This window comes from Meleagris gallopavo, chromosome 4 (genome assembly GCF_000146605.3).
Source record: "Meleagris gallopavo isolate NT-WF06-2002-E0010 breed Aviagen turkey brand Nicholas breeding stock chromosome 4, Turkey_5.1, whole genome shotgun sequence".
In the NCBI taxonomy this organism is placed as follows: domain Eukaryota; kingdom Metazoa; phylum Chordata; class Aves; order Galliformes; family Phasianidae; genus Meleagris; species Meleagris gallopavo.
The window spans coordinates 10,985,008-10,997,613 of NC_015014.2; the positions used below are offsets into that span (position 1 = coordinate 10,985,008).

General features: G+C 47.1%; 1 protein-coding gene and 1 long non-coding RNA gene across 4 annotated transcripts in view; one reads left to right on the forward strand and one right to left on the reverse strand.

The window, feature by feature from the left end:
• Nucleotides 1-12,606, reverse strand: part of LOC109367166 — a 22,345-nt gene that overhangs the window by 6,012 nt on the left and 3,727 nt on the right. The gene's annotated exons all lie outside the window — the stretch shown is intronic.
• Nucleotides 23-12,606, forward strand: REELD1 (reeler domain containing 1). 3 transcript variants are annotated; one of them, XM_031553017.1, is made up of 7 exons: nt 23-1,539; nt 2,587-2,809; nt 4,659-4,831; nt 4,945-5,010; nt 5,536-5,845; nt 6,511-6,574; nt 9,051-12,606. In XM_031553017.1, exons 1-7 carry the CDS (start codon nt 1,320-1,322, stop codon nt 9,633-9,635), a joined length of 1,641 nt encoding a protein of 546 aa, XP_031408877.1. In that variant the 5' UTR covers nt 23-1,319; the 3' UTR covers nt 9,636-12,606. The 3 variants fall into 3 exon arrangements, with proteins under 3 accessions (XP_031408877.1, XP_019470045.1, XP_019470046.1); XM_019614500.2 differs by lacking the exon at nt 23-1,539 and adding an exon at nt 1,698-1,958; XM_019614501.2 differs by lacking the exon at nt 23-1,539 and adding an exon at nt 1,769-1,958 and having other exon boundaries at nt 2,505-2,809.

Here is a 12,606-nt window from a genome sequence, read left to right on the forward strand (position 1 = left end):
AAAAAAAGAGGTGACTGGGATGTGAAGACGAAAACTAATGTGATTACGGCTGAATTTGGGCACTGCCAGCGTGCTCCCGTGGTCAGCGGGTGCTAGCAGTAACAGCTGCTGCGCTTCCCATTAGAGGAGAAAGTAAAGACCTTCCCTGACGGGATGCATTGCTGGCAGGCTGGGGACGCGGCGGCAGCAGGCAGCAGGGAGGTAAGTGTGGGGCCAGCGCTGACATGGGCCCAAACCCACACCCACTCCCAAATGTGGGGGGCTGCAGCCCTGGGGGTGACGTTCCCACTGCCTTTGAGTGCGTGGGGAAGGGCGCGGGAGGCAGCGTGGGCAGGATGGGAAGGGGGAAACTGTAGCCTGGGAACCTCAGGAGGAGCAAAGCTGCTCAGAGGTACTTGTGCGAGCTGCCACGAGAAACCTCAGCCGGCAAAGATTTGGATGTCTCTGCAGCTGGCTCCAACAGCACGAAGGCATCCCACCACTAGAGCAGGGGCAGGGGGTCTGGCCAAGGCTCCTCTGAACTCCAGAACATCTCTGGCACGCAGCTGATGGGAGCGTGAAGGTGCCCTGCTGCAGAAGGTTGAACTGCATCCTTCTGCTCCTGGCTCCAGGCTGGGCACGAGCTGTTTCGTGTGAGAGGTTTTAATCAGCTGGCAAATTTGAAAGCGATGTAAACGGAGGTGTACACTGGAGCTCCTCAGTCTCTGATTCTCTTTCATGTCTTTACATCTATTTATTGACTGAACATAACAAAATCTAAGCCAGGAAAAGCTGCACGTTGAAAAGCTTAGAAAGAGCTACATTAAAAGCAGGACAGTACCCAATAAATACAGTGTGCTCACTCTTCATCATCATTTTCAATAGGGCCTGGAAAACTGGAATAAGAAAATAATACCCTGTCTAATCTGGAGATGCGCGTTTTGCTAGCCACCCAGTCTGGGTGATAACCAACAGCACAGAGCGCCAAGCATAGAACTTGTGGAGTTCAGCAAGAGTAGAAGGAGCTGAGCTGAGTCACTAGCATGCTCACACAGAGCCTTATCCTCCCGCTAAACATGAATTTCTGGAGCAAGTCTCTCCCAGCCATTCACCCTTTGGATGGCTTCACTAGAAACGTGTCGTCTGGCAGGGTCTTTTCCTTCCCAACCTCAACAATTAACTTCCAAATGTGGAATTCTGGGGATTCCCAAAGAGGATCCACATGCCAGAGGGATCATTTATTCCTCTTCTTTTAGAGGCTGTGGGAAAGGCCACTCGGCTATCTGGAAGGTGACGGACACCGTTCTGGAGTGGGTGCTCCGGCCACGTCCCCACGCAGCATGGAGGAGAGGCAGAAGGCCTGCCTGGCGGTGGCTGCCTGTGCGTGCACCGTGCTCTGCATGGTCTCTTCCACATCCGCCTTCTCGCACGGCGCCAGCCCCTCTGCCTGTGCTGACATGATGCCCAGGCACCTGCGGGCTCAGCTGCACAGCCCCACGAACAACTACGTTACCATCCACACCAACGTGTCCTTCTACGTCCCCGGAGACAAGGTCCCAGGTGAGGACAGCTGCTGGCTCTGTCTCGGCCCAGTCCCACAGAAATCCCCAAAGCAGTTATTAGTCTTTGCAGGTGGCAGTTTCGCAGGCAGTCTTTCAAATTATATTCATTTGTGACTCGAAACCCAGCAGAGCAGCTTTCTGCTCCGTGCTCCTGACACGGAGGAGCAATTATTTAAGAAACATTTATGAATCTGAAAAATCCACGCTATCTAATCGTGAGTGATGATATTAATCTTAGAGAGGGATGGGAAGAGGGACACCATCCTCACGGCACAGCTCCAGGTGCATTATGCCATATCTCATCGCTAGAAAATGAATGTATTTACAGAGAGATCCTGTCTGCAGTGCTTTGCCTTAAGCTTTCCCAGGTGGTGCCTGGCCCCAGATCCCCACCGTGCTACACATCAGAGACAGCTGGTAGGTTTGGGTGCTTTGGGTGGGATTTATCAGCTGGTAGGTTTGGGTGCTTTGGGTGGGATTTATCTCAGCTGCCTCTCACCCGTACAGAACTCACCACGCAGTGGCACATGAGAGGTGCCTGCGGAGCGTGAGCCACCCCCTCTGCCTGTCACCCTGTGAGGGATGGGCTCTACTCAGGGCATGAGGGTTGATTGCCTGGGCTGCAGACAGAGCTGAGAGGCACCATCCTCCAGCCCAGCCAATTTCCCTTTCCATCCCCACCCAAAATAACTCTCCTTCAAGGGCAGCGTGCAATCATCTGCGTATGTGCAGTGTGGTACCCAAATCTCTCCTTAAAGGTGGCTGCATACTGCCTAATGCAACGTGGTTAGCATTACAATCGAGGGGGAAGAAGACTCAAACCAACTGCCTGTGCAATTTCATACTACAAAGCTAATAGTCTGGCACCCTGTATCCAGCACATCCAACACAGATTGTAAGGGCAAAGGTTGTAGGATGCTGTCGTTTCTTTTTTTTTGACAAGGTTTTCTTTTGATTTCACAGGTGCCAATGGAAATTCCATCACAAAAAGTTCACCTGAGAACTGCAACACAAATCCCTTTGTGTCCCATGTTTTGTCTTGCAGTGACAGTGAGGAGCAGTCGGGATTTCATGGGCTTTTTGCTTCAAGCTCGCAAAGTGTCTAATGATGAAACGGCTGGCACATTTGTCTTCATTCCTCCTGGCTCCAAGCTGCTGTCTTGCTTTGAAGATGGTGACACTGTCACCCACTCGGACAAGTCCCTGAAGAGAAACCTGTCCTTTGTATGGAAAGCGCCGGACCAACCCATTGGAGACATCAGATTTTTGTAAGAACACATCAGTCCCTAGCCAGTGTTAGTGTCCCCGCAGTTTCAGTCTTTCACAAATTTGGTTGCATTTTTCCACTGTACTTTTCTAGCACGGTGGTTTGATGCCTCTTGAATCCTATAGAGCTAAAAGCTTATGAAATCCTGCAACAGCATCCCAGCTGGTATATAAATCCCCATTTGTATCTGCTGGGTACTGCTTTTTTTTTACTTACATGGTCACTGTTTTCTCAGAATAAATGCACTGAGAGACGACAGCCTAAGCAGTTAGGAAAAAGAAACATTAAGGCTTAAGGAGAGAACCGTGATCAGTCTGCCTGCTTTTCTAAATAACGCACCCTGTAGGACTTCCCTGCCTACAGGACAACGTCACATGTCATTGCTGTGTTGATTTTTTTTTTCCTAGTTTACAGTTTGTTTGTTTGCTTTTCATGTTAAATGTAAAGAGAATTACTCCCAGGAGGACTAGGTGGGGAGCACTGGGTCAAAACCTTACACCACTGTTTTGCACCAAAGTCCAAGTGTTTTGGTTCTGATCTGGAATTAAAAATAAAAAAAATAAATAAATGTAACTGGCTGCCTTACAGGGAGCATGGGGATTTTTTCATTTTGGAATAGATTAAACTGTTTTGACTTTACAAAATTGCTTAGAAGCTCCTTGGCCACATCCCTGGCTGCTCCCCTAAACACAAACCTCCTGCTGAGTGCTGTGGCTCGCACATCTCATCGTGATTCAACACAAAGTAATTGAAACAAAAATATTTCTGCTCAGCATTTCCATTTTGCCCGCTGTTACAGACTGGAAAATACTATTAAAAACATGTGAAAAGCAAACAGATAAAAATAGCCCAAATGCTGCCATGCCCGTTCCTAGCCACCCACTCTGACTCCCCCTGCACCCTGCAGCTGCTGCCCTCCAAGTCAGCCCCACAGCCCTTCCCTTCTCTCCCCAAGGCCGTGCCATGCCACCGGCCACGGGCCACGTCTCCAGAAGAAACTCCGACTGCTCCCTCCTCCCTGTTCTCTCCTTGTCTCCCACTTCTGCTGCTGCTTCTGCTCTCGGATTCCCGCCCCCAAATTACTTATAAGTCAGTAGGCTTTGCCATAAACTTTGGGCAGATTTAACGCAGAAAGCAAACGGCACATGTTTTAAGGTGATCCCCAGCCGCATTGTAAATCCACGTTTCATAACTTGTGTTACAATATCCGAGAAAGGTACTTGTTCCGTTTAAAAGTGTCTCACAAGAACCATCCAGCACAGGAAAGGCAAGGTCTTTCCCCCTTTATCTCATCTTCGCAGGCATCTGAGTGATCTGAGCTGAAATCCTCCCTCAGGATGAAGCTTCCCCACGCTCTGGGGACGTGCCTAAAGGTTGGCACCTGATGAGAAGAGTGTGAGGAGTGTGAGGCAGGTGCAAATATTGAAGGGCTCAGAAGAAAGTGCCTGTGGCTTTTTCTACCTATTCCGCTGTTTGTACAAGTTACACTGACCTGTTTTAATTAGTAAATACCTCTGTTGTCTCCCTGCCTACGGAAGATTATACGCAGAGCTATTCAAAGTTTTCCAAATGTACTTCTACCAACACAGTGAATATAATAGCTTTTTTTTCTTCTTTTCAGTTCCCACACGTTTTTGACTGATTGTAATTATGAGTGATCCTTCACTCACTATCTTTCATATGGGACCTGGTATCTCTTACTTATAATATAAAAATGTGTGACGGGCTAATCCTTTAAAGTATTTTCACGCTGCCTTTAGATTAAAGCACTCCTTCTGATTAGCTGAGCATTCTGATCTTTTATTAATAACTCTGAGAGAGTAAATTCCTGCATAATTATCTTTTAACAGCATCTCTGTAGTCCAGTCATACTTTGTTTACTGGGCAAGGATCGAATCGGCCACCGTGGCTCAGCGAGGGCACAACGACACATCTGCTGGAGGCAGCAGGAAGGCTGGCCCTGCAGCACCTGCACCCACGCAGGAACCTGCTGGCCCCCACGTAGCTGGCACAGCAAGCAAAGGTACGTGGTTTGTTGCTGACAGTTTCCAGCTGGGTGTTCTTACGGCTTATTCCTTGTAACCATTGAAGACAGAAGAGATAAACGAGCTAAAGAGGCCCATTTAACTTTTTCAGCTGCTGGCGAGATCAGTGATGGCCATGAAGAACTCCCTGATGAGAAGGCACAAATGGGCATCCTAGGTAACAGTCAGTCCCCAGGAGGGTACCAACAGGATAAACACTGTTGCCAGATCCTATGATTTGAATGAAAACTCTAAAATGCTGCTGAAAAACCCCATATATATTTCACCTAAAATTCTAGGTCCTAAAGACGAGCAAGTGCAGTTAGCAAAGCTGCCCACGTACTGGAATACATTTGTCTCTAAATGTGACTACTACCCTTCAGGCATGTAGTTATTTGTATTTATTCTGCCTCTGGTTTGTAAAAGGCTCTAAGAATTTACTTACGTTTCAATCAGATCTGTTTCTCAGCCTTTTTGGCATAGCATCAAGTCTGAGCTTTAATTATTTTACCCAAATGCCTGTTAGGCAGCAGGCTTTGCTTCTTTACTCCCTGTCTGGGTTCCTATTCAAGTGCCTTAAAAATAAAATCACTGCTGCTATCCTCACTAGTAAATGCTAGCACCAAGCGTGATTTGAAAGAAACAAAGCAAAGAAAGCCGACTTCTGCTCCTCTCTTGCTTTTTGCTGTCTCTGTCTTGCTAGGCTCTGGCTCTTCCGCTGCCATTCCCAGCTCTCTCCAGTACCCCAGCCCAGCTCTGGTCAGCCCGACCAGCATCACGCCAACACCAGCACAGGGTTCAGGCACTGGTGTCCACTCAGATATGCAGCCCACCGCAGAGCCAACGCAGTTGTCCCAAGCATTGTGGGGTGCCTCCAGCAGGAGTGGAGGGAGCAGCCCCACGAGCAGCTCAAGGCTGGAGCCATCGCTTGCCTTCCAAGAGCCAGGCATGGCCGATGCTCTGCAAAGCTTCCTCTTCCAGGACTACGCCTCCAGGCAGAGCCTCTCTGACAGGTACTGCACCACGTGATAACCAGGTAGTGGGAACGGCTGCCTCTCCAGCAGTCCAGGGGAAGGAAATCAATGCTGGTTTCACTGCGGGTAAATAAGGGTGTTTGTGAGGTGTGTGTGGCTGCGGGGGCAGGTGGGAGGATGCTTGCTTGCTGTATTTTTGAAAAATAATCCTTTAGTGACAGACGGTGGCAGTGAGACAGTCAGAGTGCAGGCCTCGTGCTGATCAGCCCAGCCAGGTGATTGAAAAACGTGATAAAAGCTATTGACCAGAATTGATTGCTGCAATATTTTTCTGGAAGTGTGTGCAAATATCCAAAGAAATGGAGAGCTTAACAGAGCTATTTCTACACCTGGAGGGAAAAGGAAGAAAGGATTTAAAGCAATTATGAAATGTTGCCTTGAGGAGGTCTGCTCAGAAGTCTGAAAGGCCACAGGACCTTTAATGCAGTGTATTACACTGTGGGTGTAAATGATGGGGCTATGACTAAACGATCAGACATTATGGAACACGTGGCCTACATGGTCTGTGCTGACTGTATGTACCTCGAGGCTGCTCCAGCAAGTGGCACTCTTCACGAATCGTGCATACTGTAGAATTCAGGAGTTCTGCTTCTGTGTTCTGAAATAGCAGGTATCACATATTAACTCTGTCTTTTCTGTTTCAGAGCACAAAGTAGTGCCAGCACTACCAACCCACACCTGTGTGTGACGTGTAAAGAAGATGAGCAGGTAAGCACTGAGGATGGGGAGGATTTATTTTTGTTTTCTCCAAAGACAGCAACTACTAGAAGCTGGTGAAAATTCTTAGAGAAGGTAAGGATAAAACCTCTCTGCTGCTTCACAGCACCAAGAAGCATGTATATGGCTCACGAGTGACTAAAATTACTTTACTGAGTTGTTGGTTGTTGTGTTGGGTTTTTTTTAACCTTAACTGGGAATTGGTTTTTGTCTCTCTCTTCTCTTTTCTTCTTTCCTGATGTCTGGGTTGCTAAGAGTTCCACTGCAAAAACAGCCCAAAGTAATTTTTTGTGCATGCAGCCATGGCCACAGCTTCATGCTGCTGGATGTTGCTAGGCTGGAAATATGCATTTTATTCCAGTGGAAGGCTGAGACACTCCTTTCTAGATGTGCCTGATAGGTACTGCTCATTACATTCACTGGAGGTGAAACACTTTATCCATTCTGGTGAAGGCCAAGGATGCTGTCTGCTTTTGGAGGGCAGATCCACACCACTCTGTGGACACAATAATACCATATCCTCCTCAGCATCCTAGAAGTGAGACGAAATTGGAAGCCTTTTTCTTTGTTTTTTTTTTGTTTTGTTTTGTTTTTAAACAGAGCTGAGCTTCACTTCCTAATACTGCTTTTAGGAGTGGCATCCAAAATTACTCCAGTTCCCATCAGTAGGTGGCATCCCTCTCTGCCCAAAGCTCCTTGAAGTCATCACCTCCTAGTGGTGTCACCGAAGGCCTGCTCTGTATATAAAACATAAACATATAGAGCTTCTATGGCACCTTCCTATTTCTCTGAGCACTGAAATGCATACAAAGAAAACAAGCTCCTTCATGTGCTCGCACAAGCACACATCAGGAAGAGAGGTGAAAACAAAAGAGGAAGGGCCCATTCAACAGATAATGAGACATATTTAGAAAGGACACAGAACAAATTAAGAAGAGACATGTAATGTGAGCATCTGGCATAGCAGTAAGGAGAAGAGAGGAAATGGCTGAAGATGGGAACTAATGGAAAGGAAGACTGATTGCGCAAGGCAAGACCAGAAGAGCATAATGAAATAAAAATACTGAAAAATTATGCAAGAAAGGACAGAAGCAGTACAGAGAGGAGAAAAAAGGTGAGGCAGAGCAAGGTCTTTTTCGACAGCAATGCCCCAAATCCTGCAATATATCCCTACATGTGATTACACGATGAGGTCTAGCGAGCCACACACACGCAATATTAACCTTGCCAGTCAGCTACAGTTTGCAGTTCAGTTACTGAATTTTTTTTTTAACCTACTACCTGTATTTTACTAGCGTCTTTCTTCCTTTGGAAACTGTCTCATCCTCTGCAAAGGATGCTCTGTGACTCCCCCTTACTTGTGTTCACAGCTTGCCAGGGTTCCTACCCAGCTTTGTGGTCCTGTCAGACTGTCTTCCCAGCAAGCTTTCAAATTCACTAGTGAAGGCAGAGGGTGAGATTTTCTCTGGTGTAATTAACAAGTGTGTGAAAGAGCCTGCTGGGCTGGACAGGCTGGAGAGTAGCCAGCTACTAAGGGTCAGATCCAAATCTCAGGGAAGCCAAAGAAAAGACTCCAGTACATTTCTCAGGCTTTGGATTGGGCCTCAGGTGCACAGTGGGAATAGAAAAATTCTGTGGGGGCCTCCTAAATTGTAGGATTGTTTCACAGTTAGTCTTGGATGGTATCTGCAGAAAAATCTGGACTGCAGACCTGGCTGTCATTTTGTGACTGATAAAATAAGGTGCCTGGCACCAAGGAGAGCCCCTAGAAAAGCACAGGAGCAAGCAAGAGCAGTAATGTGCGGCTAAGCAACACTGAGAGGTAGCAGATTTCAAACAGGCTGTGGAGACTGAGAAGACAAGACAGACTCTGGGGACAAATTGTGGGTTTTATGTGACTGGTCCAAAAATGCTGATGCCAAAATGGCCTTCTGGGTCCTTCAGTTCCACAGTTTGACCCACGGCCTTTGAAAGGCTATGCTGAACTTCAGTGAACCCAGTGTGAACTTAAACACAAATCATGGCTGGGAAGATACATCTATCCTTTCAGAACTACGCTGGCATCACTAAAGGCTGTTAAAGGAACTGTTCATTAAGTGATTCTTCTGTTATAACAATGACTGTGCAAAATACCACAGCAACAGTGGGAGTTGCAGACTTGTGCAAAGCAGTGAGTGACCCCTCTGCTCCTTCCTCTCTGCTCCTTCACACGCTCCACTGTGCCCCACGGCACCAACTGCCTCATCTCCCCTGACAATTGTGATACAGACAGAGCAGTGCTGAATCTAGCTCATATCCCAAATGCTACTGAGTAACCAGAGGATGAAATAGGGTTATTCTAAGGCTGAGGGACACTTCAATCAGAAACAGAGCTGAATGACAGAGCGAAGTCAGTAGTGGATGAGAGCCTAATCAACCTCCTTTCTATTCCCTCACTGGATTTCTTGTCACGTTTTTGCTTTCAAAGGCAAGTACTGAGAATGGGGCCGCCCTGGAAACTTCCCTGCCTGCAGCAGCCTCTTGGTCTGCCCTACACGCACGCGCTCACCTGAGTGAAGCTGCTGTGACAACAGCCTGGTTCGGCAATGGGGACACCGTCAGCAATTTATCATTGGCCTGGAGGCAAATGGCAGAAAGCGAACCACCCCTGCGGCCAGAGGAGGGTGAGGAGGAGGAGGAGGAGGTCAGCGAGGACGTGGGTGGGCACACGCTGCCATGGGTGACCAGAGCAGGTCCCAAACCCGCTGTCCCAGGGAGGGGGGACGACTCTCGCAGAGGGACACGTCTGATAGCAGCCCAACTTGGCATCCTCCTTGTCTGCACGGCGGTGCTGGGGCTGGCTGCGGCGGCCGGCCTGCGCTACATCTGTGCCCGGTACTGCCACAAGAGGACAGAAGTGTCCTTCAGCCAGCCAGGCAACAACGTCATCGCTGTGAAGGAAAGCGGGGAGATGATGCACTTCCGCAAGATCCGCGAGAACAGCTTCGTGCTGGTTCAGGCTGAGTACAACTGGATCGGCCCGTCAAGCAGCGGGAAAAGGAGAATAATGTAAGCGTGGGCAGTGCCTACAATAGTGCCACGTAGGTGAGCCAGCCACCCCTGTAGATGCAGATGGCTGAGATACATGTAACACAGACTCTAGAAAGCAGCCTTGCTTGTCCTTGCTGCCTATAGGCAGACATACTGGTGTACAAACTCGATGCAGCTGGCTCAGCTAGATGTGTGAGTCAAAGTATCCAAGCTACGGCTGCTAAGAGAACTAAAGGAACTACTGTTCTGTGTATTACACGTACCACAATTAACATTGTACATCTGCTCATTAACTGTCACTGCAACCATTACTCTGTTGCTTTAAGGCGGTAGCAAAAACCTCTGAAATTCTTCCTCTGCACTGTACTGCTGTCTCCTGTTTTATCTCTGCAAAAGCTTCTAGTGTTAAATTCCCCTTTTCTTTCTAGGAACTAGAAACGCTTGGTTAAAACCACCATTCTCATTTAGAAGCTTACAGGTTCAGGTCTGTGCACTTGCTATGTTTCAGATGACAAAATGCTCGCCAGTAGATTCCAAGTTTCAATGGGAAAATAAAAAGCAGTAACTGACTAGTACAGAACATGGATCCACAGAATGCTGAATTGATCTAAGGGAAAGAAACACACGGTGGTAGAAACCAGTTTTTCGGGAAGAAACATGCCTCCTCATCAGGTGCAAATGGAATAAAACCTTACCTATCCATTTGCACCTGATGAAGAAGCTTGTTTAAGCCTGACAGCCAACATTTACTTTGTCTTTTACTTTGAGTCAGGCCAGTTAACACTCAGTGCGGAAACACAAACTGAGAAATACCCTTCCCAGGTCACTTTGGAGGTCCCCAGCAAAGGCTGCCTGGTAAGTTAACAGCATCCTTGCGCTCTGAGCTTGTGCAAACTCTCCTCCAACTGCACGGTTTTCAGCAGGAGGCCACAAAAACAGCCCTTGGAAAACATGAAGAACCTTGATGCATTCTAAGAAGGGAAGGTGATGAAAGCAAGGGCAAAGGTTTGTTTTAATGAAGCCTTGAAAGAGCAAGAAATAGTTCTGACGATGGTCCTCCTGAGATGTAAACTTAAGAGCCTTTCAGAAAGCAGTGATTCCCCTCTCTGCCATCCTTTCCTATGGTGAAGGGGCTCATGTTGTCTTCTGAGCAGCTGAATGCAGAACAGACTTAAACTCTGGTGCTGCAACTTATTTCACAGACCACAATACTCCCATCTCACCAAGCAAAGCACACACCTGCACATGGAACAGGATCCCACTTCCTTCCTGCTGATGGAGACATCAGGCAACTCCCTGCTCTGGCAGCAGGGCTCAGCAATTATCTCCAGCTAGCTGGCCGTCTCCATGCTTCATAATGAGATAAAGCCACGCTCTCACCTCCTCCCTTACACTGCCATGACTTCAGTGGATACACGAGATGCTATTCTCCTGTTCAGCTTCCTGCAGTGTGAGTAACATAGCATGTCTTTTGCTAAAAGAGTCTTCCACACTCAGAGTTTATTTCTGGCCACGCTACTGTACAGCGACTGGTGACATGAAACCTTGCAATCCACACAGCCAATTTTCTGTCAAGTGATAATAAAATAAACAAGTAAAAAAAATAAGTGTACTCACAAATGCAGACTGCAGAAATGAGGCAGTTTTAACCACTGCACTTGCTGAGAAGAGCAGCTGCACCAGGGCCCTTCCACTGCAGGGTGGCCAGGGTTAGGGGTGCTGTAACTGAAAATTTGCTTCAGGACTCGAGGGATTTAAGGTTTTCCTAGTCAGTAAGTTGAGCTGAAACATTACCTACTAGGACATCTATAGGTTTTTAAGCACAAGTCTAGATGCACACAAAAGAGTTCCCCTCTTACATCCTTTATAGAAAGAAAGAATGTTTCTCTAACTCAGTGTAGGTGAACCTTCTAGTGACTAAAGCAGACTGCATTTAATCCATTGTTAATGCAGCCCCAAAATTCCTAATTAACTGAGAAAATAGGTCAACAAACTCTTAAATATTTAAGGAACTATCACATATTATTTCAAAAAACTTCTCGTGATGGCATGGTTGTTTATGAATAAATTACAAATACCTATGTCCTTTTCCACCCTCTCTCCAGATTTAATCTTATCAGACTGGTACAGCTTGAAAATGCCCCTTTCCTCTCCCCAGCACTTTCCCCATTGCCCAGTACTGTTCTTGCCAAGCTGGCTGCAGAAAACAAAGGCTCTGGTCTGAAAGATGATGTCTGATTAGGAAAGTAGCACTTCAGTGGTACTCTTGCCTTCTGCCAAACTCTACCTTCTGTTAAATTCATGCAGCTCTGGTATTATTAGTAGTAAAAACAGTAATGGTGAGCTCCAAGGGACGTTCTCCTCTGAATTAGTAATGAATGCTGCTACTTTGTGGACTTGGCTGAGACTGAAAGTGCTTGTGTTTTTCTCTTGCCTTCTGCATGATGCTTCATTTATTGTAGTTGCCATGACAAGAAGGATTTTCTCTCTTCTTAATGCTGTTAAAAACCCAAGCACTGATTAATTCATTAAAAGGCAAATCATTCAAATGCCCCGTTCTTAAGTGACCTGCCTTTTACTGAAATTAATCTGTGCTCGTGTTTGTAGCAGATTTAGAAGAAAAAATGTCAGAGCACAAAAAGGGAAGACACAAACCATTCTGATAGAAATTAGAGTGAGAAGTGAAAGAACTTCCCTTTCTGGGTGGATGACTGTGTTGGTCACAAATGTAGACAGTGGGGGATCTTAGTTCCTTCATGCAGGTCAGCCTGAAGCAGTCTGCACCCATGTGAGGCTGCCATCCCTCAGCCAAGTGCTTGGTGCCTGAACTGCTGGCAGAAGGTACCGAAAGGGGCTCCCACCTATCCCTAATTCACACCCATCTACGTCTGTCTCCCACCAATCCACCAGGCATCAGGTACAGCTTCGGCAGCACAAACTCCTATGGCTGCAATTCTTTGGTGACACTATGATGCTTGAGCTGTCCTAACTTA

What these genes read in the sequence shown, in the direction of transcription:
- REELD1 (XM_019614500.2), top strand. Translation starts at nt 1,727, where the DNA reads ATGAATCTGAAAAATCCACGCTATCTAATCGTGAGTGATGATATTAAT. An exon ending in CTACACATCAGAGACAGCTG is followed by an intron (nt 1,959 to 2,586) that starts GTAGGTTTGGGT and finishes TTTGTCTTGCAG; the next exon opens with TGACAGTGAGGAGCAGTCGG. An exon ending in GGCACAAATGGGCATCCTAG is followed by an intron (nt 5,011 to 5,535) that starts GTAACAGTCAGT and finishes CTGTCTTGCTAG; the next exon opens with GCTCTGGCTCTTCCGCTGCC.